General features: G+C 43.1%; 2 protein-coding genes across 4 annotated transcripts; one reads left to right on the forward strand and one right to left on the reverse strand.

Annotated features, from left to right (window-relative positions):
- Positions 1–496: 496 nt before the first annotated feature.
- Positions 497–9632, forward strand: LOC114766238 (fibulin-7). 2 transcript variants are annotated; one of them, XM_028956903.1, is made up of 8 exons: positions 497–844; positions 5989–6127; positions 6421–6591; positions 7246–7371; positions 8406–8573; positions 8773–8910; positions 8987–9122; positions 9236–9632. In XM_028956903.1, exons 1-8 carry the CDS (start codon positions 776–778, stop codon positions 9594–9596), a joined length of 1308 nt encoding a protein of 435 aa, XP_028812736.1. In that variant the 5' UTR covers positions 497–775; the 3' UTR covers positions 9597–9632. The 2 variants fall into 2 exon arrangements, with proteins under 2 accessions (XP_028812736.1, XP_028812737.1); XM_028956904.1 differs by lacking the exon at positions 6421–6591 and having other exon boundaries at positions 499–844.
- A 1109-nt stretch (positions 9633–10741) lies between these two features.
- Positions 10742–23760, reverse strand: pdpr (pyruvate dehydrogenase phosphatase regulatory subunit). 2 transcript variants are annotated; one of them, XM_028956962.1, is made up of 19 exons: positions 23595–23760; positions 22604–22883; positions 22329–22462; positions 22162–22243; positions 21530–21693; positions 21328–21449; positions 21129–21246; positions 20897–21046; positions 19773–19965; positions 19468–19592; positions 19206–19361; positions 18935–19068; positions 18665–18813; positions 17449–17561; positions 14249–14343; positions 14009–14098; positions 13697–13879; positions 12368–12764; positions 10742–12268 (listed from the first exon to the last, which is right to left on the reverse strand). In XM_028956962.1, exons 2-18 carry the CDS (start codon positions 22870–22872, stop codon positions 12372–12374), a joined length of 2670 nt encoding a protein of 889 aa, XP_028812795.1. In that variant the 5' UTR covers positions 22873–22883; positions 23595–23760; the 3' UTR covers positions 10742–12268; positions 12368–12371. The 2 variants fall into 2 exon arrangements, with proteins under 2 accessions (XP_028812795.1, XP_028812796.1); XM_028956963.1 differs by having other exon boundaries at positions 23189–23760.
- Positions 23761–25729: the final 1969 nt, after the last annotated feature.

Genomic DNA, 25729 nt, shown 5'->3' on the forward strand with positions numbered 1-25729 from the left:
TCTCAAATAAGGCCATGGATGTTCTGGCAAACTGGATTACTGCAGATCAATAAAGGCGTGCTGCAATTTGATTGGTGAATTTGGTATGGGCGCATCTTAGTTTTGAAGAGAAGACTCCACAAATGTAAATAATTTAGTAAAGTACAGGTTCACTACAGAAAAACTACTTCAATAAAGTACTTTGCTTCGTTACTCTCCACCAGTGGTAAGCAGTGTCTATGGGCCACATTCCTTTCCATCCAATCTGTATTTTAGGCTTCTGTCCAGTTGGGCCCGGAAATACAAAGCATCATTTGCTCCAGTGCTGTGTGTGTGTGTGTGTGTGTGTGTGTGTGTGTGTGTGTGTGTGTGTGTGTGTGTGTGTGTGTGTGTGTGTGTGTGTGTGTGTGTGTGTGTGTGTGTGTGTGTGTGTGTGTGTGTGTGTGTGTGTGTTGGCGGGTTTTATTTGAAGGAGTACCACAACTGAGCAGCTTTTCATGGAGGGTGGACATTTATCGAGTTCAAAAAAAGGAAAACTGCAAAAGAAGAAAAGTGCGAGCAAGCAGCAGGAGAGTCTCCCACGTCCCACGTCCCACGTCCCGCGGCCGCTGCGCGCGGAGCTGCGTCTCTCATTCGTCTGTCATCCACCGGACGCTCCGGACACCGCGCTCCGGTCATCGTCCTCCGGACACCGCGCTCCGGTCATCGCGCTCCGGTCATCGTCCTCCGGACACCGCGCTTCGGTCATCGTCCTCCGGACACCGCGTATTGATCTGGTCCAGACAGCAGCAGTAGGATGACGGGCGCGCGCTTAGCTGTCATGCTGCTGGTCAGCGCGTGTCACCTGAGCGTGGCGCGTGACCAGGTGAGTTACAAAAACAGATTATTGCCAGATGTCTCAAATTTGAACTGAATATAACTCACTGGTCAGAATTACTTGTCAATCATCAAGTCTAATATTAACAAAAACAATACAACCTGAGTGGAAAGTATAGGCAGAAGTATCGCTAAAATCAGACCCTCACAGCATCCCGATTCTATGTTGCCTCCTGTTTAATGGAATGTAAATTCACAGGTAACTAAACCCTTCATATTCAACAACCAAGACTTTCCAGAAGACTGTTCTGTTGCTTATGGGCAGATATAAAACTGCTGTCTGCTGTGTAAGATTTTGACAGTGATGAGCAGTGATGTCATGATATGGCACTATCTTTTGGCACTGTATCTTAGTACTAATTAAATCCTTTTCCTACATTCAAATGGAAAGAGATGGAGTCCAGTTTGTACCGTCTGCTGGATTATTAAAGGTTTGCCCCGCAGCTAAATCCAAGTTCCAGAAGGGGAAATAGATCAAAGCCTTAGCAATACAAAAGATAAATAACATTTCTAACATTCTATACGTTCCCATGTCTTATTGAAAACACCACTGCTGGAATCTACCCAGTGTAGTAAAGAGTCACCAGGCCTTATGCTTTCGAAACAGCTTGTACCAGGGTTCTGTTTACCAAGCATGGAGAGCAGTTCATAATCCTGACATTTCAGCTTCCACCAACTCTACCTACAGCTGCACACACAGCCAAGTACAAGGACTGCTTTTATATCCATGCAACATGGAGCCTCATGAACAGAGTTCCTTACAGCTCACCGGTGAGCTCATTCAAATGCCTGCACTCAGGAAATTGCAGAAGGTCACAAGACCAGATGAGGATTGAGCTGTCAGTCAATGGAGTTATTCACCACTGGTGAAAACATGTTAGACAAACAAGGCCTGGCAGACACTTCAAACTGCATTGCATGTCTGTATTCACAGAGCTCTACGGATCATATTTATTGTGATTTCTGTTTAGAGAAAATATAGAAATCCCCAAGACAGTAGTGGGGAATGAGCGAAGGCAATGAACCCAGGAGCAGCAAAACCATCAGTTTATTAGCACCATCAAACACAAGTAAATCTACAATAACCAGGATGATGCCCATGACAGTTCGAGCAGTTACTGTGAGCAGATCACTGCACCAGGAGCGAGTGAGGCAGAGTTGCGGAAGTCCACACTGAAGCAGCCTCTTAACGCACCTTGCTAGATGAAGCTTGGACATGAGTGCACTGGGGCTTTGTAGTGGAGGTGTGGTGAGTGATCATTTGGTGATCAGTACTCAGGTGATGGTGAAGTGTGTGTGGGCCATACTGCAAATAGGCATCACATACAGTGTAAAGGAGAATACAATACAATAGTATCAGGGCACAATGCAGAAAATCTCCTCCACACAGCACTCACCCACCTGGACACTCGGAAGGGAAATTATGTTAAAATGCTTTTCATTGACTACAGTTCAGCATTTAACACAATAATCACTTCCACACTCACCACCAAAGTGGGGCACCTGGGACTCATCTCTCTGTCAGTGGATCTCCAACTTCCTAATTGGGAGACCACAGGCAGTAAGGATGGGCGAACATGTCTCAGCCTCCATCACCCTCAGCACTGGAGCCCCCCAGGGCTGTGTTCTGAGCCCCCTGATGTACTCTCTGTACACATACGACTGTACAGCCACTACAAACTCCACCACCATCATCAAGTTTGCTGACGACATTGTCGTGGTGGGCCTGATCTCCGACAACGACGAGACGGCCTACCTGGAGGAGGTTGGAAATCTGGTGAACTGGTGCCAGAGGAACAATCTCCACCTGAACGTCAGCAAGACAAAGGAGTTAATAGTGGACTTCAGTACAAAGCAGGAGAGGACCTACCAGACCCCTGTCATCAACAGGAGCCCAGTGGAGAGAGTGGACAGCTTCCGTTACCTCGGTGTTAACATCACGCAGGACCTGTCATGGTCCTGTCACATCAACACCGTGGTGAAAAAGGCCCGGCAGCATCTCTACCACCTCAGACGCTTGAGAGATTTCAGACTGCCCTCCAAGGTGCTCAGGAACTCCTGCACCATAGAGAGCATCCTGACAGGAAACATCTCAACCTCAACAGCACCAGGCAGGACAGGCGAGCCCTACAGAGGGTGGTTCGATCAGCCGAACGCATCATCCGTACCAAGCTCCCTGACCTTCAATCTATCTACAGCAAACGGTGCTGCACCAGGGCCAGGAAGATTGTGAAGGACCTCACCCACCCCAACAATGGACTCTTCTCTCTACTGCGGTCAGGGAAGCGCTTCAGCTCCCTGAAGTCCTACACAGAGAGAATGAGGAGGAGCTTCTTCCCGCAGGCTGTCCGAGCTCTCAACAACTGTCACTCTCAACTCTTTTTATCCTTGCATGTTTACCTTGTTATACTTTGTCACTTTATACTTTGACTTTAACTCCAGCTATTTGCACACCTTTTTGCATACCACCTATTTGCACACCTTCACCCTACCTGTTACATATATTTTATGTTTTAGGTTAAAGACATAAAAGTGTAATATTTGGCTATGTTTGCAATATTTGCATATTGGTTCATTGTTTACTTGCAATATTTGCAATAATCTTGTCTGTAGGAGTTGCTAAAAGCATTTCACTGCATATAAAATTTGAACTTGAACTTGAACTGAACTTGAAACCATGCTTGAGTTAATACATTGATTTATTTGTTCCTTTTCCCACTAGGACACTAGGTCTCAGTAGCTGAAGCACTACATTTCTTATCACACGGCCCGTCACACACACCCCTTGCCACCGTGTCAGTGTCATGCTATAGTGTCACTGCAAACAGTGATGTTCTTAGAAAACTAGTAACGAGTCAGGCCAAATCCCGACTGATGGCAACCATTCCATCATAATCAGTGCTCAGAGTTTGTCAGAATTTGTGGGTTTTTGTTTGTCCATCTGCCTCTTGAGGACAAGTTCTCAATTTGATTAAGTTCTGGTGAGTTTCCTGACCATGGACCCAAAATTTCAATGCTTTGTTCCCCAAGCCACTTAGTTCTCACTTTGGCCTTTTGATACGGTGCGCTACTGTGCTGGAAAAAACATTGTTTTTCACCAAACTGTTCTTGGATGGTTGGGAGAATTTGCTGTTGGAGGATGTATTGGTACCATTCTTTATTCATGGCTGTGTTTTTAGGCAAAATTGTGAGTAAGCCCACTGATTTGGATGAGAAGAAGACCCACACATGAAGTGAGAAAGTGAAGTGATTGTCACTTGTGATACACAGCAGCACAGCACACGGTGCACACAGTAAAATTTGTCCTCTGCATTGAACTCTTCAAATCGAGTGAGCAGTGGGCAGTCATGACAGGCGCCTGGAGAGCAGTGTGTGGGGACACTGCTCAGTGGCACCTCAGTGGCACCTTGGCAGATCGGGATTCGAACCGGCAACCTTCTGATTACAGGGCTGCTTCCTTAACTACTAGGCCACCACTGCCACCACTGTGTCTCAGGATGCTACATCGTTGGCATGAGACAGGACTGATGGTAACGCTCACCTTTTCTTCTCCGAACAAAATTTTTTCCACAAGCCCCAAACAATAGGAAAGGGGCTTCATCAGAGAAAATTACATTCCCCCAGTCTTCAGCAGTTCAACCCCTGTACTTTTTGCAGAATATCAGTCTGTCAGTGTTTTTTTTTGGAGAGAAGTGGCTTCTTTGCTGCACTTCTTGACACCAGGCCATCCTTCAAAAGACTTTGCCTCACTGTGCGTGCAAATGCACTCACACCTGCCTGCTGCCATTCCTGAGCAAGCTCTGCACTGGTGGCACCCTGATCCCACAGCTGAATCATTTAGTAGATGGTCCTGGACTTTCTTAGGCACCCTGAAGCCTTCTTCACAACACTTGAACCTCTGTACTTGAAGTTTTTGATGATCTGATAAATGGTTGATTTAGGTGCAACCTTAGAAGCAGCAATATCCATGTCTGTGACAAGAGGATCACTGAAATGATCTCAGCAGGTCCTTTTGTGGCAGGGCTGAAATTCAGTGGAAATGTTTTTTTGGAATTAAGTTAATTCTCATGACAAAGAGGGACGTTGAAATTCATCTGATCACTCATCATAACATTCTGGGGTATATGCAAATTGCCATAATTGTGGCACTGCAAGGTGGTAATTGCCTGCATTGTTAGACTGCGTGAGCAACTTTTACCCTCAGGGCCATTTGGTTCTAGATCCTAGCTAACCTTCCTTTAGCCATTTAACCACCATGCCATCTTGCTGCCAAAGTGTTCATCTAGTTAGTCAGTAAAACCGCAGAAAAACCAGAAAACAGAGTGTTACAATAATCCAGTGATGTTGTTGTCACAGTCCTGACTTTGCGCTGTGCCCTGGATACATGCTCTGAACTGGAATTTATGTGTTTGCCCAGCATCGCATGGTTTTCCAGATTGTTTCCTTCTGTGTTCATGTGTATAAATGTATCCCGTTGTCTCAGGTCCGCATCCGGATATTGATGTCTTTTACCACTTCGCTGTTCCTGTGATCACCGTTCCCTGTAGTTAGTTGTGTGTTCATGTCCCCTTTGTCTTAATTTTAGTATTTATTAGTCTTAGTCACAGCCATACGAATTTTAGTCCAAGATGGCGCCTGTGTGGGCAGCTTGCCATTTGTCTCTCCATACTCTGACTACGTTTATGGTTCATTATTATGGTAATACCAACTCTTTGGTGGTTAATGGTCACCAAACACTCCTGAACCTCTGAACTGCTTTTGACAATCTGGACAGGATGTACAGAAAACTTTTCAGTTTCCCGGGTTAAAAGCAGAGGACACTTTTCATTGTGTGCACTGTGTGCTGTCTTGCAGTGCTTCATAATGAAAATCAATTCACTTCCAATTGTTTTTGCTTTGTAGAGATCTTGGTCCACTTCCTGCTTTGGGACTCATGGCCATTTTGTTTGTTCAGATTGGGTGCTCTGTGAAAGAGATCCTTGTGAGTTTTGCAGTTGTTTCCCCAATGACTGAGCAGGTTCATTGCACAATCCTCTATGAAACTGTATACTTCTCAGACATTCACCATAAATTTGACACTATAAATTTGACACTGCTCTATCAATATGCTGATAGTGTACTACTGGCCCGCAGGACTGCCCCAGTAAACAGGACATGCAGAGCTCCCTGCGTCAGGTCCACAAGTTGCTGTCAGCCCATGAAGAGTCTTACCTCCAGAACCTCCGCACCCTGAGAAAAAAGCTCAGCCTTCTGCAGTCTGCCAAACCCAATGGTAAGAGATGGTAGGACAGGTCTGAGAACCACTGAAGAGTAGATGGATAGATTTTTAAAAGATCTTTGAATGAACTGGGACATTTTAGGTACCCTGTACAATGCAAACAATGACATATTGTATACATGTTCTGCCATTATTGTTTTTGTTTGTGAATCTTAACAGTTACCATTGAAAGACAATGTGATATTGAGATTATCATTTAAATTGTTTTTATTCTATCAAACAGGTTCAGGCTAAACATTTCCAATCTTTTAATATGTGCTGTACGTGATTTTTTTCACTGCCTCCAGCCACCTGTCCTAACATTGATGCCCCGGCCAGTGGCAGGAAGCTGGGAAAAGTTCATCATCCGGGTCATGAGGTTCACTTCCTGTGTGATTTGGGTTTTGAGCTGGTGGGTTCTGAGACTCGACAGTGCAGGGCCAACCTGAGCTGGAGCGGCCAGCAGCCAGTGTGCAGGGGTTTGTCATGTCGCCTCTATATAAATGTTTTATTTCGAAATTCTGACACCAGTTACATAAGTCAGACTATAAGACAGTTACAAGTTACTCTAAATATTTTCTAAAGAGGAAGGTCTTAAGCTGTTATTTGAAAATACAGTGCTGTTCTGACCTCGAAAGGAAGTTCATTCCACCACCTAGGGGCCAAGACAGATAATATGTCTTCCTTGTACCCTTCAGCGGTGGAGGGAGCAGGCGAGCAGGGTCGGAGGAGGGTCGGAGAATGCAAGGTGCAGAGTGAGGACTAAATGTGTATTTGGGTGGCCTGTGTTGATAGATAAGGGCGGATCCATCTGATATTGAAGAGATGGAATCTACATGAGCGTGAAAGAAGGTTTACTGAGAGGAGCAGAACAGAGACTGAAAGACAAGTTTGTATTTGCTATCAGCCCGACTGTTCTACAAAAACTCCGGAAAATGGCTACGGCTGTGTTTATTGAGGTACCTTCAGAATCAGGGCGGAGTTACAGGGTGAGCTCTACACTAATACTCTCCATTCACCTTCTCAGAGGTATTATGAGACAAGCTGGTTGCATACACATGTTGCACATTTAACACTGCCGAGGAACAAACTAATATTTCTATTAACATGAGGGGGGAAATCTCTCTCCCCAGATATCAACGAGTGCGCCTCCTTTCCCTGTATGAATGGTGGGACCTGTGAGAATGAAGTCAATGGGTTTGTCTGCATATGTGACAAAGGATGGGGTGGAAGCACCTGCCAGTCCCAAGTGCCAACATGTAAGTGTACCTGTCCAGTAAACAATCAGCAAAATACTTTCATTTGAGTATTCAATGAAAATATTTTGTATTCATGGCGCACAGTGGGTATTGAAAGGATTCAGACCCCCTTAAATTCTTCACTCTTTGTTATATTGCAGTTATTTTTAAGGTCCTTTTTTCCTCATTAGCTCATTAAATATCTTTCATGTACATGATGAGTTTACATTACCAGTGAAACATTTGTCTTTTTTTACATTTACATTTACAGTATTTATCAGACACCCTTATCCAGAGCGACTTACAATCAGTATTTACAGGGACAGTCTCCCTGGAGCAACTTAAGGTTAAGTGTCTTGCTCAGGGACACAATGGTAGTATGCGGGATTTGAACCCGGGTCTTCTGGTTCACAGGCGAGTGTCTTACCCACTAGGCTACTACCACCTTTTTTACACTATAGAACTAAACTGAAGACAACTATGAAATAACACACGTGAGGTTACTGTAATAAAGAAAAAAAAGTGAACAGCCTTATCCAGAGTGACTTACAATCAAGGACAGTCATTTTGGGGACACTCATGGTTTAGTGTCCTGCTCAGGGACACAGCAGTAGTTAGGGTTTGAATCTGTGACTTCATGGTCTTCTGCTTCATAGGTCAGTTACAGTGCAGTGTTACCCACTAGGCTGCTACCACCCTAATAGCTTTTGCTGTGATGGCAGCATTTCACACTCTTGGCTTCCCTGGATCACCTTAAGTTTGACAACAGGGTTGGTTTCGAACAGTCCTGAAGGTTTATGCTGAACTCTTATCATTCACTCATGTAAATAAAAATCTCATGAAGCAGCTTTTGATGATGACTGTGCAGCTGTGAAAGTAAAATGAGGCGACTCTGAAAAACCAGATTCATCAAACTTCACTTCACTTCACAAATATGTTTCTTGCATTGGATTCTTCAAAATGGCATCATCTTAGTCTCCGTAACTCTGTAGGTGTGTACATACACATGGAACAGTGTGTACGTTTTCCATAACATGTCTTTGTTCTGCCTTCAGTTTTCATCACCATAACAAACACCTCTTCGTCAGCTGCCTCCTCATCTCCCCAGGCAACTTTGAGTCCAGCTATTCGCCCATCCCACTGCAGCCAGGTGCAGGGAACAACCCACTGCACCTGTGACCCCGGCTATACCATCTCAGGAAGGGACACCACTGTCTGTACAGGTCAGACCATGAGTCTGTCTCAATCGATCCTACTCTTAATGCAGTTACTTAAGATTGTGACCTGCCATGATACCATTAGTAAAATTGAGTGGATGTTATTATCAGAGGTATGTCAGAAATTCAGGACCACTGGATTCGGCTAAACTGAGAATTCCCACACTGTGAAGATCTTCTTCACCCAGAAGCTGTTTTATTTCAGACATTGATGAATGTGAGCTCTTCCACACGGGGCAGGCTGGCCGCTTGTGCTTACACACATGTGTGAATATGGCTGGGGGATACCGCTGTAGCTGCCCCTCTGGATACAACGTGACTCGCGATGGGCGCAACTGCAAAGGTGAATTCAGCGAGAATAAAATAGTCAGGGTATTACAGCAGTTGAACTGACCTCTTCTGCTCTCTCTGGTAACCAGATGTTGATGAGTGCGCGACCAGACAGCACAACTGCTCCAGGGATCAGCTCTGCATCAATACCTATGGGGGCTTCCAGTGCGTCCGTGTGTATTGTCCACGTATTCGCAATGCCACCTACGCAAAAACCTCCCCCTTGTGAGTGAGCAGCAATCATCATAACTGATGTTCATTTAGTCAAAATACCACAATACAGCATTGTTACATTACAGTCTGACTTTGTACATCTCTGCTATCCTACTGTCCTATAGGCGCTGCGAGAGGAATCCCTGCCCAGTGGATAGCAGGGCCTGTTCCCAGGCCCCAAACTCGGTGTCCCATCACTTTCTCTCTGTGGTGTCCAACATGTCGGCCCCACGAGTCATGTTCCGCGTGTCAGCGGTACGCGTGATTGGTGACACACTTCGATTTTCACTGCTGGGCAGCCACGCACGCCGTCACTTCACTGTGCAGCGGTCAGACCGCCTGACCGGCCAGCTGCTGCTGGTCAGTCCCATACAAGGTCCTGCCATGGTTGAGGCTGAGGTGGAGATGACAGAGCTGGAGAAGCGGGTCCAGCTGGCCCGTTACATCACCAAGGTCACAGTTTTTGTTTCACAGTATGACTTCTAATTGAAGTTCAGAAAAAATAAAAGCAGCTGTAGGTTTTCTGTTTGACTGATCTAGATTTCTATTTCTATATGTCTGTGAATGCGTATGCTGCCAGAAATGGAGGACTGTGTTTGGGGCATTTTGAGAGCTTAATCATATTATGAAAGCCCGGATCGGACCAAGGCGCTTTACTGATCAGGGACCTGAGAATAGCAGTTTAGAGCTTGTGCTTGCTGATCAGGCACTTTATCTCAAAAACAATAAACGTTACTATAACTGCCTGATGAATCCATTAGTATATAATTTCACAAAAACGTGGTTTTATCTTCATGATTGCCCTGCAAATTACTGCTGATAGTCCTTAAATGCAAATTTACATTTATCTTCTCAATTAATGGGGCTCGTCTGATGTAAAAACCTGTAGCACAGAGTTCCAGCTCCAACTATTTCATAATTAGCTCTTCACATTTTCAGTTTTCAACAGCAGAGCCTTTTCATCACAGCTTCTGGGGGAAGGTGGGAGCCAGATTAGTGAATGAAGTTGCTGCTGTCTTCATCCTGCACAAACACTGTTAATAGTTATTCATCAGGTTCGTCACTCTCCCTCTACCACATTTCCTCTCAGGCGTCAGAAGAACTGAGAGATTTGTATCCTTGCAAGCCAGGGTTTGTGATCCCACCTGGCATGATATCAGCATGGAAAAGCATGGAAATGTTCTCAAATCAGTCACACCTCCATCAATCCCTGAATGACCAGAGGTGACTGCAAGATCTGATGGCTGTGAGAAGCAGGACAGGACTGGTCATGGTCGGTATAGGCAGTGATTGTGGGTTGTGGGGGAGAGGGCCACAATGGGAGGCTTGTGAGAACCACCACTGCACCTACAATGCACCAGTTGTGCCCACCTACTTCTCAAAGGGGGTACAGGTACTCCCACCGCATGAAGCAAACAGGATGTGGTGATGGTGGGCATCCAGGCCTTTTACGCACCTCCCAGTGCACAGAACCAGAGCCTCTCCCACCTTCACAACAACAGCATGAGTCAGTGGGCATAAATGGAAAAGGGGAGGACACTGGTTGTGGACATGGACCACATGACAGAAGTGTGAATGTAGTGCAGCAACAGTACCATCATGTGGTACACAGAAACACTGAAGCCTGTGGGTTTAGTCTCAGATTTATTCTTAATAAAACACACCTGCACAACAGGAGAACATTTACAAAGAGTTCAAGACAAGAGTTCAGTCACACACCTTACAGGAAAGAGATGGTCAGACTAAACATGTAAAAGTGGGCATTCGGTTTTCAATGACATCAAATATTGGAATAAGGACTTCCTATCTATTTAGTATTCATATTTGTGATGCACAAAATTTAGTCTGATTACACAGCAATCATGTGCATTTTCCAAATTAAGGCACAAAATCAAGTTTGTTCAAGGTGCAACTTTAATTCATGCTGAAGGAAGGAGTCAATTTGAATTTGAAAAGATTAGTGATGTGCAAGAAAAGCCTTATTGTAGCACTAGCATAACTAGGAGTGAATAATATCATCTCATAAATAAATTTAAAAAATATCACAGAATCCATTATAATGGACTGCATGTACAGGGTATACTGAACTGAGAAATATAATATAAAACACAATGCCTGTTTTATCAACAGATCAAAAAACATGGAGTGTTAACATTAGCGGGAAGAAATACAAGACAAAATAAGCATTCTCTCCATTGTGTGAGAACTTCAGATGTTCTTTCAGATGTTCTTTCAAACATACTGTAGTCATTAAAGCTGTGACAAGAAGTCCTTACAGGAAAGATGACACATACACACACACACACACACACACACACACACACACATACACACACAGGTGTGTATAGATCTGTGTTAATTGCTGGGCAACAATGAGTCTGGTGCAGTCAGTTAGAATTAGCATACACGTGCATTAGTCCACAGCTGACTCCACCACCACCATCAGCAAGGTGTTCATAAAGAACAGGCACATCTACAGATCCAGATCCAGCAGGGTTTACCCAATGATCATCTGCATATGCTCACAAAATCATTGCACAAAGACATTTCAAGCAAAAGGGAACATCCCCTTTGTACAGTCCCTGTGGTAATCTCCAGAGAACCAGGAAGAGCCCAATGGAAACTTTGTAGTAAAAGTCATGAGTTGCAGAAGATCTGCAGATCCTGTAGTAGTGTAAAGCTGATCAGATGCTATGGCCGCATCCTCAAACCATTAAGGTAACAGGTTTGGGAGAATAAGCAGTTCCTCAACTGAATCACTACCACACTGATCAATTATTTCCATCGTGTGACTAAGAAATTAATACACCACAGTGAGCTCTCAAACTGTGTTCTGCTCAGGAATCACAGGGTCAGAGAAGAACTATTTAGTCGCAGATGTTTTTTGGTGATGATCACATCCAGTATATCAGGGTGAGGTCAACTCTGCACTCACCATTAATTTACAGGAGCCACAAAAACAGTCAGGGCTAGTAACAGAAATCTATGATATGATATGATCTTCGGTATTCAGCAACATGTAAAACCTAAACTGAAACAAACTGATTGTGTGAGTGAGGGCCGCTGCTAGGCTTGTCATCCTTTCAGAAAGGTCCCCTTCTATTCGAGTTTATTAAAAAGTGAAATACTCAGTAATGAAGAGAGGAGTTGATCTTCCTCTGTAAAAACAAATGCAAGAGTAAAAGTGGAGACAGGAGTGAGACGAAAGCACCATCATTTGCTTATGTACTTATTGCACTGAGAAAAACTGAACACACCTGTTCATTTTCCCTGAAAATTGCTGAGTTCCATATCATCCTTGCGCCGCCGTTGCTGGGCAAAGAGGGAGCTGAAGGGGTAGAGCTTAGCCTTGGCTGGGTACCGCTGCCCAGCAATGTCCACCTCGTAATCACCACGATTTACAAAGTCAGGGGTGACTACCTCTCCTGAGGGTGCACTCACAAAGCCCAGACAGACATGGCGCTCCAGGGTGTAGCTGTAGGCGCTGCTGGTTGTCACCCCCACCAGCTGACCATTACGGTAGATGGGCTCACCCCACCAAGGCCACAAGTCCAGCTCTGTGTCATGGTCCTCCAGCACCAGCATGATGAACCGCCGTGACACGCCCACCTGGCGCTGCTGTACCAGTGCGTCACAGCCCAGGAAGTCTGTATCCTTTATGATAGGATGAACAGGACACACACATGTTTAGAACACTAGTGGACATTACTAGCATAACACATTTTCCTATACTTCAATACATATCCAAAAACATCAGTATTCCTAATAAAGAGACACTGATAATAAAATCACAATAAATATCCAATGATGAGCTTTATTAATAAAACCATGAAAAACAGAGCAGGATGGTTCAGTGAGTGTGAAACATCCCAGCCACAAAAAAATTTGATCAAGTAAAGTGACAATGACTGTTGCGTACAGAGTAACACGTTTCCCAACTGAAACAGAAGTGTTGTGTTTCTCTTAGTGTTGAGTTCCTCTTAGTCAACATTTCAATGACTCCATTAAGAGGCATGAGCCTCTATGATTTCTAATAATCAGCATCCATCCTGAAGTATTGCTGTTCACTGTTTTGATATGCATTTGTTTTCCAATTTTTGATTGGAAAATTAATAATAAAACAATATTTACAGCAAGGTATAAAATAATTTATTGCTATATAAATTAGGTCTATAGTTAGATCTTTCAAAGTGATTACCTGTAACCTTTTTCAAAAGAAAGCGTCTAATTTCTTTGCTGTGACTGAGTTGATAAAAAAACAGAAAACCTGACATTTACTTATTCACTGTTGATTTTTATTACAATAGAACAGGTCACTGTAATGTCAGTCAGTTCTTTACCTTCGGTCATATTGAGACACTGATAATCATAAGCGAATCAAATCGAAATGTGAGACCAGTGAAGGTTCACACCTCTACATGATATGTCCTCATAAGTCAACCCATGCTCTCGAAGAAACATTGCGGTCAACTGATAAATAATCACAAACAATCTAGGGGATACCCATTTGGATGCATATGCTTATAACATTACTATTACAAAAAACACTTCCTAAAGCACAGGACATGTGGGCTGGGTTTACCCACCTTGTCGAATTTGACCCGAAATTCCCGACCACACTCAAGTGGAGTGGTGAAAGAGTCCAGATCCTGGCCCCAAAAAGCAAAGAACTTCTCAATGCGGAGGCTGCGTAGAGCATAATAACCAGCGTTCCGGATGCCGTATTTCTGTCCCACTGACATCACCTCATTGTACACATGCAGGGCATACTAAAAACATTACAATTCATTAGTCCACATTAACACATAGTAAGCATTTCTCTAAAAGAAAGAAACAATCATAGCTCAGAAAAGATATCAAAGCAATTCCAACCAACAGAGTTCATGAAGAGATTTTACCTCGATCGGGATGTAGAGCATGAAGCCCGGCTCTCCTGTGTGTGTCATGCTCATGACTCTGATACCATTAGCATAACCCACACTCATTTCCTACCAAAAGCAACATCATGTAAAACAAAAGCTCTTTCTGATTGATCTGAGACATGGTTCAGTGTTAAACATTCTGATTTTTTTGGAACCAAAAAATAAAAAAATATGAAAATGTACATTATAACTGAAAGAATCTTATATTAATCCTACCTTACAGAATAGAGAAGGGAAATGATCTGGCGTCATGGAAACATAAGAGAGTTCTGAGAGAACATCCATTGCTCTTGGGCCAATCAGATTGAGGGCTGCAGGTAAGAGAAGAATTCAGTATAAAAACACATTGCCAGATAAATGCAAAGTGCTAAAAATGGCAAAATTAAATGTATCCTTAATTAAATGTAAAAATGTAATGAATTTTTTAAAAGTTAATTTGGGAACATTATGAATTACTTCTGTCAGTCTGAACAAAGTAATTGGGTGCTACCATTCATGATATTGGTCAGAAAATGCAGAAATAACTGCAACTACCTCAGTAAATTCCTCTTCTTTACCTGCTACATATTTAGGCAAGGCATACCCTGCTTCGATGTAGTCGGCTAATCCTACAATGTCTCTTACCATCTCCGCTGGAAAATCTTGTATTAATGATAGTGCCATGCTGGAAAGGACGCTTCATTTATAAATAAAATAATGTATGCAGTGGAAGGGACTACTTCAAGCTTGGTTGTGTTGTATATGCAAGTACAGCTGAAGTTCATTTATGTTTATTATATATTTTATTGTAATATAGTAATCTAAAATAGACCTTGCCTATTTACTGTATTATTTTACTAACTACACTCTCATATCGGTCAGTTATAATTAACAAGCAGATCCGATTCTTCAATTTAAAATATATATATATTAGTGGTGGGCCGCTATCGGGCGATAAAAAAAAAATATCGACGTTAATCTATTCACAAATTTGGGTTGGGAGATGGGTCTATACTATGCAAGCTATTGTGCCGGAGTTAAATGGTTACACTACATTTATAAGTATATTTCTTCTTTCTTGTGTCTTTTCAGGGGCAGTGGTGGCCTAGTGGCTAAGGAAGCGGCCCCGTAATCAGAAGGTTGCCGGTTTGAATCCCGATCTGCCAAGGTACCACTGAGGTGCCACTGACCAAAGCACCGTCCCCACACACTGCTCCCCGGGCGCCTGTCATGGCTGCCCACTGCTCACTCAGGGTGATGGGTTAAATGCAGAGGACAAATTTCACTGTGTGCATTGTGTATCACGTGTGACAATCACTTCACTTTCACTTAGTTTCTTATTTCCTAAAGACTTTTATTTTGTTTTTGAGACCCGGTCTCTTGGACACATGGCGTGAGCTGTGAGAGGTGCGTGGGGTTTGTGTGCAAAAAGTTATTTCTTTCATTTTAATTTATGTACATATTAGGAATATTTTGCATGTGTGTTATTTTGTAAATATTTTTTTATGTTTTATGTTAATACTGTATATTGTAGCGAGAGGTGCAGAAAGACGCGATGTGTGACGCGATGTTCTGACACGACCTTGCTTTTTGTACAGGAATGCAGTATTGTAAATGCTTTATGTTAATGTTCAGTTATCTTGGACACATGGCGTGACTTGTGAGAGAGAGAGGTGAAGAAAGACGCGATGTGTGATGCGATGTTCTGACGCGACCTTGCTTTTTGTACAGAATACACTTTGCACAGAAAATCTCTTGGGTGTCAGCTCATCATTTGTGGTTCAAGAAACCAAATCAAAAAGTTACACAACGCAGAAGAAGAACCGCTACACTATGATGACTTTCACCTTGATATTTTAGCGTGGATGTATACCTACCCGAATTGCATTGTAGGGGGCGAGAACGATTCTTCGAACTGTGAAATTACCACATCAAACGTGACGCACACATATTCTGAATGCCTTCGGCAGAATTCAAATGAGCCATTTTAATCTAGATTCATCTAGATGAATGTAGATTAATGTAATTTTGCTTTAATTTATCTTAATTTTGCTTACTCAGATTAAACTAGATAATCTATGCCCACCTCTAATATAGTATATATATATTAGAGGTGGGCATAGATAAATTTTCTTAATCTAGATTAATCTCACTGTAATCTTGGAATTAATCTAGTTTAATCTAGAGTAAGCAAAATTAATCTAGACTAGAGTAAGCAAAATTACATTAATCTACATTAATCTAGATTAAAATGGCTCATTTGAATTCTGCCGAAGGCATTCAGAATATGTGTGCTACCCAAATAATGACTAAAAGTAAGTCTTTGAGAACGGGTTTCTCAAGGCAGGTGGTGCATTAGACCATTTCATTTACATTTACGGCATTTGGCAGACGCCCTTATCCAGAGCGACTTACAAGATGAGACCAGGGGCTCATCTCCTGTTTCCAAAATGCATCATGAACTGCTTGAGAAAGCTGTTCTACTATGATAATTGGTGATGAAAATAAATTAATGTTCAATAAGATGTACTTGTGTTTACCAACTGTTTATTCAGTTAAATAGCTGCATCCATGTTACCACGTCACGTTTGATGTGGTAATTTCACAGTTCGAAGACTCGTTCTCGCCCCCTACAGAGCAATTCAGCTAGGTTACATCTGCGCTAAAATATCAAGGTGAAAGTAATCATAGTGTAGCGGTTCTTCTTCTGCGTTGTGTAACTTTTTGATTTGGTTTCTTGAACCACAAATGATGAGCTGACACCCAAGAGATTTTCTGTGCAAAGTGTATTTTGTACAAAAAGCAAGGTGGCGCCAGAACATCGCGTCTTTCTGCACCTCTCTCTCTCACAACGCACACCATGTGTCCAAGAGAACTGAACATTAACATAAAGCATTCACAATTTACAATACTGCATTCCTGTACAAAAAGCAAGGTCGAGTCAGAACATCGCGTCTTTCTGCACCTCTCTCAACAATATACAGTATTAAAAGAACATAAAAAAAATATTTACAAAATAACACGCATGCAAAATATTCCTAATATGTACATAAAGTAAAATGAAAGAAATAACTTTTTGCACACAAACCCCACGCACCTCTCACAGCTCCTGCCATGTGTCCAAGAGACCTGAACCGGGTCTCAAAAACAAAATAAAAGTCTTTAGGAAATAAGAAACTAAAAAACACAAGAAAGAAGAAATATACTTATAAATCTAGTGTAACCATGTAACTCCAGCACAATAGATTGTGTAGTATAGATCCAGCTCCCAACTTTGTGAATAGATTAACGGTGATATTTTTTTTTAATCGCCCGATAAGAGTCTCACGTTAACACAGCATGTTAACGCCGATAACGGCCCACCACTAATATATATACACACACACACACGCACACACACACACACACACACCACAATGGCAAGATCTTGTACTCACCAGTGTACTTCCAGCTGACATCCTCCAGGTGGAGCTGAGGGTCATTGGGCATATGCTTCTTGATCCAGGCCCAGCAGTGCACCTGCTGATCAGTGGGTGAGATGATGAAGAAACTGGGGAGGAAAGAACAACAGTAGAAAACAGTGAGACAGCACTTCCCCTGACACAGAGAGAGGTTAATTAAGACCATGAAATATTATAAATATATTTGTAGATAAATGACAACAATAAGTTATTAACACTGCTTGACAGTTATTAGCTCAACATAAAATAATTATTATTCATTAAGCAGTCTGGCACTGTGATCCACTAAAGCAGTAGTTTCCCAACCTTTTTTCCCTGAAGCCCCCGCTGCTTGTGTCTAAGACAAGCCAGGACCCCCCCCACCCCAATTCCTTCACGCATACACACATTCAAATTTATTAATTAATAAGTTTTATTTGCAAAAACAATAAATAGCAGTTGTAGATTTTTGTTCTTATTCTCCTCGTTTTACACTGCAGACTATATAGAGTTATAATGTGTATCCTTACACATTGTTGTTTTTTTTTACACTGTACTTGAGAGACACCCTCTACCGGAATCAAATTCCCTGTATGTGCTTGCACATACTTGGCCAATAAACACGATTCTGATTCTGATATTAGAGCTGTAATCAGCCCTAAAAAATTAGACCTGACCCAGCCCGAGATCAACCCCAGCTGAATGTAATGCTGTGTGGTGGATTTAAATAAATAACAGTCACACAATCAGTGTTTTTACTGCGCCATTTCCATACAGCCACGATCCTGTGAGCGCTTACAATGTTCAGCTTTTTGAAAGCCCAGCTTTCTTAGTGCATGCTAATGTACAGGTTTAAAATATTATTGCCAGCTTCCTGCCTCCATTTCATCTTGCATCTCTCTCATGATAATTAAAACGCATCACGGTGGCCAAGAATGGCAAATCAAATAAACTTTTCATTAAAAAAACAAAACAAACAAAAAAAACACATTTTGTTGTGTCACCGTGTGCTGTGCTGCAGTGTATCACAATGACAATCACTTCACTTTCACTTTTAAATAGAGAATTCAACATAGAATTTACAAGAATTTTTTTTCATGTTAGTATTTTTATTTGGAAAGACTGGAATGAAACAATGCAACTCTGAACCATCTGCTGAAGAGAAAAAATAAAACATAAAACTACTGGAGAGGGGAGGAGTCATCGGTCTCACCTATTCTTGCTGAGGCGCACCACACTGCAGTCATTTTCATAACCTCCTCTCTGGTTCAACATGCCTGTGTGGACAATGTGGCCCACTGGCACATCCAGGTCATTCGCACAGAGGTGCTGCAGCAGCTCCAGGGACTGACCTCCTGCCGACTGGACATCAGAAAGGGCAAATGCATCACACATCACATCAGACTAAAGATGTGGAGAGAAGTGTGCATGTAGCATTTAAGCAGCACTGCCTGAGATGAACAATTGTACCAATTAAACTCACCGTAAGCTCAAACTTGGTAAAGGAAGACATATCAATGACACACACAGCCTCCTTACAGCACTTCACTTCAGCTCCCACAATGTCAAACCAGTCTGGTTTGTAGAAGGTTTTACTCTGATCCAGGGACAGTAGGTCTGACTCAAACAAAAACACAAGTTATCAACCAAGGATCCTTTTTCTAACATTTCTGTTTACTGCGATATGTGTTCATAGCAGGTTTATATAATGGTAGATCAGGCGAGGAGCAGCCACCCCATATAGAACACCTCACCTTTGCCAGCAGGTATGAAGTACTTTGCTCTCTCAAAGCCGTGCTTTTCCATCCACCGTGCACCCTGGGTATCTAAGCGGTCATACAGGGGGCTTGTGCGCAGCTGACGTCCTGTCTGGTAGTCCCAGCGAGGCACTTTCAGCTCATAGAGAAGAGCTGGAGCAAAGATACACGCAAAAAGTCACAAGAAAGCGAATAAAAAAAAAATATCAAACAGAAACTGCACATTATTATGATCATAATAGACAGAAAAAGTTCTCACGCATAACTTCCATCACGCGATGGCGCAGGAATGTGCGACTACTCTGGAGGTTGCCAAAGCGCTTGATGTCTAGGGGCCAGACATTGGCTGTGGGGTAGCCATAAGTCATCCACTCAGCTAAATATCTGAGTACACAAGACAAGCAAAAGCCTCACATCTGTTTCATTAATTACTGCAGGCTTGTTTGCATCAGTTACATTAATATACAGATATAGATTCCCAACCAGCTGAATACAGAACAACAGCATGGCTAACAGACCCAATGAAAAATATTATCATAGAAACAAAAAAAAATTTAAACGTACTTTCCAGCTCCACCAGCAAATGACAGGCCAGAGGAGTTCATTCCTGCCAGGACATAGTAGCCATGGACCCCTGGCGTCTCCCCCATGAGGCAGCGCATGTCAGGGGTGAAGGACTCGGGGCAGTTCACCAGCTGGTGGATTTCACTCGACTCCAGAGAGGGCATCCGCCTCAGCAGGGCACTCAACATGGGCTCTGAGGGGCAGAGAGGAGGGTCTTTTATCTCTATTTACTAGGGGATTTTGTTCACAACAGTCCTTAAAATGCAAATATGACAATGGCATGCGAGAGAAATCAATCAAGAGCGATACACCCATTTGCATCTTGTTCTACAATCCACAAAAGAATTAAAGGCAATACATTACATACAATTTAACCCTGAATTTGTGACACACCAAAGAACAATGGCTGCAGATGCTCACAAAACTACAAAAACTAATCACTATCTAATATCCATAGCTTTTTGGTCATTGAAAGTCCCTCGCATCCTTATGCCTGCACACTTTTTCTGCTTCAATTTCAAGGACAAAAGTCATGACTTACTGACAAGGTAATCGCTCTGAAAAAAACAATATAATAACATTTATTACGGTAACTTTTCCTCGACACATTTAACAGAAGAGTACTGCTGTCTTCATGCTTCAAAAGTAGAACTGAATAAAACAATGGATGATTTGTCCAATAAGATAACTCACCCATAAATATTACATGGTGTGGTAAATGCCCCATGGCATTTAGCTACATTAAGTGAGTGAGACATATCTGACATATAGCAAAATTTAGAACTGCTTGATTGGCAAGATATATAGCCTTTAAAAAAACTGGTAATGTTCTGTTGTTGGTGTGAGGACAATGAATGTGTTTACATGCAAAAGCTGTGTTTTGGGTCTGATCCTACTCCTCTTTTATTCAGTCAACTTCATTGTCATCCCACCACATACAAGTACCCAGAGAGATGAGATTGTGAAGCTTTGGGGTTCACAGTGTTACACAGAGGTGACATTGCTTTACTTCAGAGAAGATGGCAAATCTTGTTTTAAAGTATTTTCATGCAGATGCCATTCCAATCAAGAAATAGAGGCACACAAAAACGAGTGTTTATTAGCAGCTTTCTGAAATGACTCACCAAAATGGTCCCAATCCTCCTGCATGTTCTGTATCTCCAACTGGTTGCGGCCCTCTGTGAATATGGGTTTTGGGTTCTTCTCAAAGCCCCCTGACAAAATACCCCCCTGCCAAGTCCGCACATAGATCCTCCCATCCATATCCATCACCACTACATCGGGAGAAGAGGAAAAGGGAAGGTTTTTACGGCTGCTCCGAGATCAGCAGGTTCAAGTACAAACTCTCCGGCCAACCTGGCACATCTGGCTGCAGGGGCTGCTGAAGCGGTTTGGTGAGGAGGTAAAAGTGTTCACAGCCATGCAGAGGTACTGACACTTTTGTCTCACTGGCCTGGCCCAGTTCATACGCCCACTGCAGAGAAACAGGCCAGAGTCAGTCTTCAAAAAAACACATCCAATGCACTGCACCCTCCGGTCCATCACCACCACTCACCTGTCCTGCACAGTTTACAAAGAACTCGCACTCAATTGTGCCCCGGTCCGTCTCCACCCCCCTCACATGGCCCTTCTCCAGTATAATGTGGTTCACAGTGGTGCGCTCATGGATCCGCACCCCTGGGTGTGGGAGGAGATGTAGATACAGCTCAGAGAAGATAAGTAGTTAAAGGAGAATTCAACAAGTACTGACAGCTCACCTTGCACTGATGACGCCATGGCTAGGGCGTGATTGACATCTGGAGGTGAGACCACTGCGTCTTGTGGCAGATATAGAGCCCCAACCAGGTCATGAATATTAACCATAGGGTGAAGCTTGGCCACATCTTTAGGTTTCATAACATTGCAATTAATGCCCAAAACCCTGCAATAAGCCAGACACCAAGGTTACTGACAATTAAATTGTATAATTTAAAACACAACATATACACCAATCAGAAAAAAAATATTTAAATATGTACATTTTATGCCCCAGACCAGCCACTCTACCACCGTACATCCAATAACATGGCTTCTCTGGCCATTTTGAAGAATCCAATGAAAGAAAAATAGGTGGAATGGAAAGTGGAAAGAGTTTTTTTTTTTTGGTTTATTACATCATAGCCTCACGTGTGTTGTTTCATAGTCCTGTGTCTTCAGTTGTGTTCTATGATGTAAAAAAATTGCAAGACCCATAAATGAGTAGGCGCATTCAAACATTTTACTGGTAGTTTAAATGTCCAACTGTGCTGGCCACACTGTCTAGGGAAGCTTCTGAATACCTAACATGTTTGGAAAAAAGACATTGTTAATGAAATGTTGTAGTGTTGACCAGGTCAAAATGGCCACCTACATAAGCCTGGATGCCAGGCGCTTCAGAGAGAGGAATCGGTCCTGATTCTGTGCCAAGCATAGTGAGCCAGTCCTCACATAACCTAGACACACAAACACACAGTAAACACAGGCATTGGCACAGGGAGAATGTATAAAACACCAGCAAGCCCTTTCAGCTCTGCTCACCAGTTTTAACTCCAGTCTCCTCCTCCAGACGCTCATACAGGCTGTTGGAGTAATCGGCCATCTTGCTCTCAATAAAGATGGGCTTTGCCACACTTACGATTCCTGCACACATGCGAGTGGTGCCTGCACCCAACCTAACAGGAACAGGGCCAGAGAAAACACTGAACATGTCACAGAGCTTTAGTGGTGGACATGATAACACCTGGCTGCCGTTCAAGAGCATTATGAAGCAATGAGGCATAACCGCTCCATGTTCAGAAATTTGCATCACCTACCTTCCTTGCTCCAAAAGCACCACCTCCGTCCAGCCAAGCTTGGCAAGGTGATATGCCACCGAGGTGCCCACTATGCCGCCACCACATATCACCACTCTGGCCTGGCTCGGAAGGGGTGCAGGTACGGCCTCACCCCTACTGGTAAAATGCTGGGGCGCACTCCACAAGCTCCGGCAACCCTGCCATGCCCCCCAGCAGCCAGCTTCGGACAGCAGTCGAGGGAGATGGGTCGGGGACAGAGCCCCGGAGCTACGGATGCAGCTGCACATTGCTCTGCCGCCTGCAGAAACAGAGAATTAAAAGGGCCCCACCCTACTGTGGGACTTCCCCACAGTTCCCTGTGAAAAGCAGTGGTGGCCTAGCCACAGAGGTGCCCACAAGTAACGCAGCACCCGCCACAAGATGCTCACAATCACACGTTTTACGTTCTATTCAGCGCCATGGAGAAGCAGCTACTAGACTCTCAGCCAGCTAATGCTGCCTTCAGCCACCAGAATGAACGAATACAGACATGAAAGACAGCACTCTCATAAATTAATTATTATTGTAAATGCCATTAATGTAACAGTAATTAAATTAACTGACTCCTTCACTTGTAGTTGTTTGGTTCCAGTAATAGTCCATGAATATAAATAACTGGTTTCTGTCCTTTATTCCACTGGGTTGAAGCACAGCTTCAGCAGCTCCTTTTTTCTTCTCCAGCTGTAGGCATGGCGTCCTTCTGCTCCCAGGAAAGGATGATGGAAGCTGTAGGCCAGGTGTGGGTCTACAGTACAGCACAGAGTCCGGACAGGGACTCCTGAATCAGGAGGGATGTTTTCCAGGACAGTGTGCAGATACGGAGCGGAGCGTCTATCTATAGCCGCGAGGACACGTTCCCTACTAACCTGGGTCGCTCCGTAAAAGTTAGCCTGGCAGCTACACCAACTACTCAAGGTTATGCGCAATATTCGCCCAGTACATGCGCCGCAGAGCATCAAAAGGCTCTTACCAAGTAAACCAGGCAGAGGGGACCACCGCACAGCGGCCGAAGTTAATCCTTAGCCCGTGGTGTGATGACGTCTAAGCGCTGGGAACGAGCTGCTTCGTCGCACTGTGGTCTGACAGACCGAAATTCCTACGCTGCTAGCGTAACCCTTGCGTCACTACGCAAACAGCACGTACGTCACTACGTCAGTGGACATTGGGCATCCAGCAGAGGGCAGTAGCGTACGAATTTTAATCACGCGTATATGGAAGGCCAAAGGGGCCATATATCGCCTACATTTGTGTGTGTGGTTTTACTTGCACAGGGCCATTCAGTCCCTATTTCAGAGGAGCGTGGGTTTGGTCCGCATAGCTGGCAGTAATTTGGAACTGTTCCCGTTGAGGGTTGGACGCCACAAGGGCCGCCCTTTGTCACCGGTTCTCTTCATAACCTATATGGACAGAATTTCTAGTTGCAGTCATGGTGTGGAAGGTGTTGAGTTTGGTGGCAGGAAAATCTGGTCTTTGCTTCTTGCAGATGATGTGAACCTACCCAGCTCTTGCTGGGTAGGTTCGCAGCCAAGTGTGAAGCACCTCCAAATCTGAGACCATGGTTCTCGACCAGAAAAGGGTGGCTTGCCAACTCCGGGTCGGGAGAGAGGTCCTGCCTCAGGTGGAGGAGTTTCTCGGGGTCGACAGGCGGATTGGGGCAGTGTCTGGGTGATGCGGACGTTTATTTTAAAAATTGTCATTAAATTTAATGGATTTGACCAGTAAATTTAAATTAGACATTAGAGCCACAATAAATCGCTGTACTTTTACTTTTGATACTTAAGTAAATTTGAAGGAAAATACTTTTGACTTTTACTGTAGTAAAATTGTAGATTGGGTAACTCTACCTTTACTCAAGTACATAGTTTGTGTACTTTGTCGACCACTGCTCATTGACCCAAACACTAGCTGAGGTGTCAATTATTCTACTATTAAAACCTGGTAGGGATAACACAGATCGAGTTTCATACCTACCCATCTTTTGAACTGTGATGTCATCTGTTTAGCAAAGACTCTAATTCTTTGCTTAGAAACCATTCTTCTGTGACTGGAATCTATAGAAATGCACAGGAACAGAAGCTTTCTCTGTACGCTGATTCTCAGGGTATAAGGTTAATTTTGATTAAAGTGAATGTTACCCAGTTAATGACTTAGCTCCTCAATTACAAGACAACTCACTGCCTTTACAAATGGTTAGGAGTGGCTTTAGGTACCTAGGCATTAATATAACAAGGGACATTTAAAGCTTCTTTCAGGCAAATTTCTCCTCTTTTCTTGATAAAATTAAAATGGACTAGCAGAAAAGGATATTGCTTAATTTTATACAGTTCAACTGTATAAAAATGAAAGAGCTTCCAAGATCCTGTACTTAGTTCAGTTCATCCCAGTCCTATATTCTTTTTTAAATTAGTTCAAATCTTTACATAATTTTTTGGATGTGTCTTTGCAAGCTTTGACAAACTGTCAAAGAAATATAACCTACCATGATCTAGTCTATTTCGTTACTGTCCTAGAGCCAGTCAATTACCACCCAATAAAAAAGCCAATCAGAAAATAGCAGTACCGTATCTGGGTAAAACTCAACACAACAACCAATGAAAAGTTATTTGGGAATTTGGGAGTTATTCTGCTACTTGTGATGAAATCAATAATGCTCCACGCAACACTTCAAGCATCTTTTGTTTTAATGTTATAACAAAATCACAATAGTACAGATTATACAGTGCATCCATAAAGTATTCATAGCGCATCAGTTTTTTCCATATTTTGCTATGTTACAGCCTTATTGCAAAACAGATTAAATGCATTTTTCCTCAGAAACACCCCATAATGACAAAATGAAAAAAGTTTACTGTCGCCCCAGTCTGAGTTCAAGAGTGCTCTGGTGCAGGTTTTCATGCAGGATGTCTCTGCACATTGCTGCAGTCATCTTTCCCTATATCCTGACTAGTCTCCTGTTCCATTATTTACATTAATACAAGTTCCCCTAGCCTGTCTGTGGTCCTGGAATGTGGCTAGAAATGGTGATAGGTGTCTGAGCTGCCGCTCATTAAAAGGCGAAGAAGAATGACCAATGATCTGGAATTTGTCCCCTTATGTCATCACAAG

The sequence above is a fragment of the Denticeps clupeoides genome, chromosome 16 (assembly GCF_900700375.1).
Source record: "Denticeps clupeoides chromosome 16, fDenClu1.1, whole genome shotgun sequence".
In the NCBI taxonomy this organism is placed as follows: domain Eukaryota; kingdom Metazoa; phylum Chordata; class Actinopteri; order Clupeiformes; family Denticipitidae; genus Denticeps; species Denticeps clupeoides.

What these genes read in the sequence shown, in the direction of transcription:
- LOC114766238 (XM_028956903.1), top strand. Translation starts at nt 776, where the DNA reads ATGACGGGCGCGCGCTTAGCTGTCATGCTGCTGGTCAGCGCGTGTCAC. An exon ending in GCAGTCTGCCAAACCCAATG is followed by an intron (nt 6,128 to 6,420) that starts GTAAGAGATGGT and finishes CACTGCCTCCAG; the next exon opens with CCACCTGTCCTAACATTGAT. An exon ending in CGATGGGCGCAACTGCAAAG is followed by an intron (nt 8,911 to 8,986) that starts GTGAATTCAGCG and finishes TCTGGTAACCAG; the next exon opens with ATGTTGATGAGTGCGCGACC.
- pdpr (XM_028956962.1), bottom strand. Translation starts at nt 22,872, where the DNA reads ATGTGCAGCTGCATCCGTAGCTCCGGGGCTCTGTCCCCGACCCATCTC. An exon ending in TTTGCTGGTGGAGCTGGAAA is followed by an intron (nt 19,593 to 19,772) that starts GTACGTTTAAAT and finishes TTGTGTACTCAG; the next exon opens with ATATTTAGCTGAGTGGATGA. An exon ending in TCCCTTCTCTATTCTGTAAG is followed by an intron (nt 14,099 to 14,248) that starts GTAGGATTAATA and finishes TGCTTTTGGTAG; the next exon opens with GAAATGAGTGTGGGTTATGC.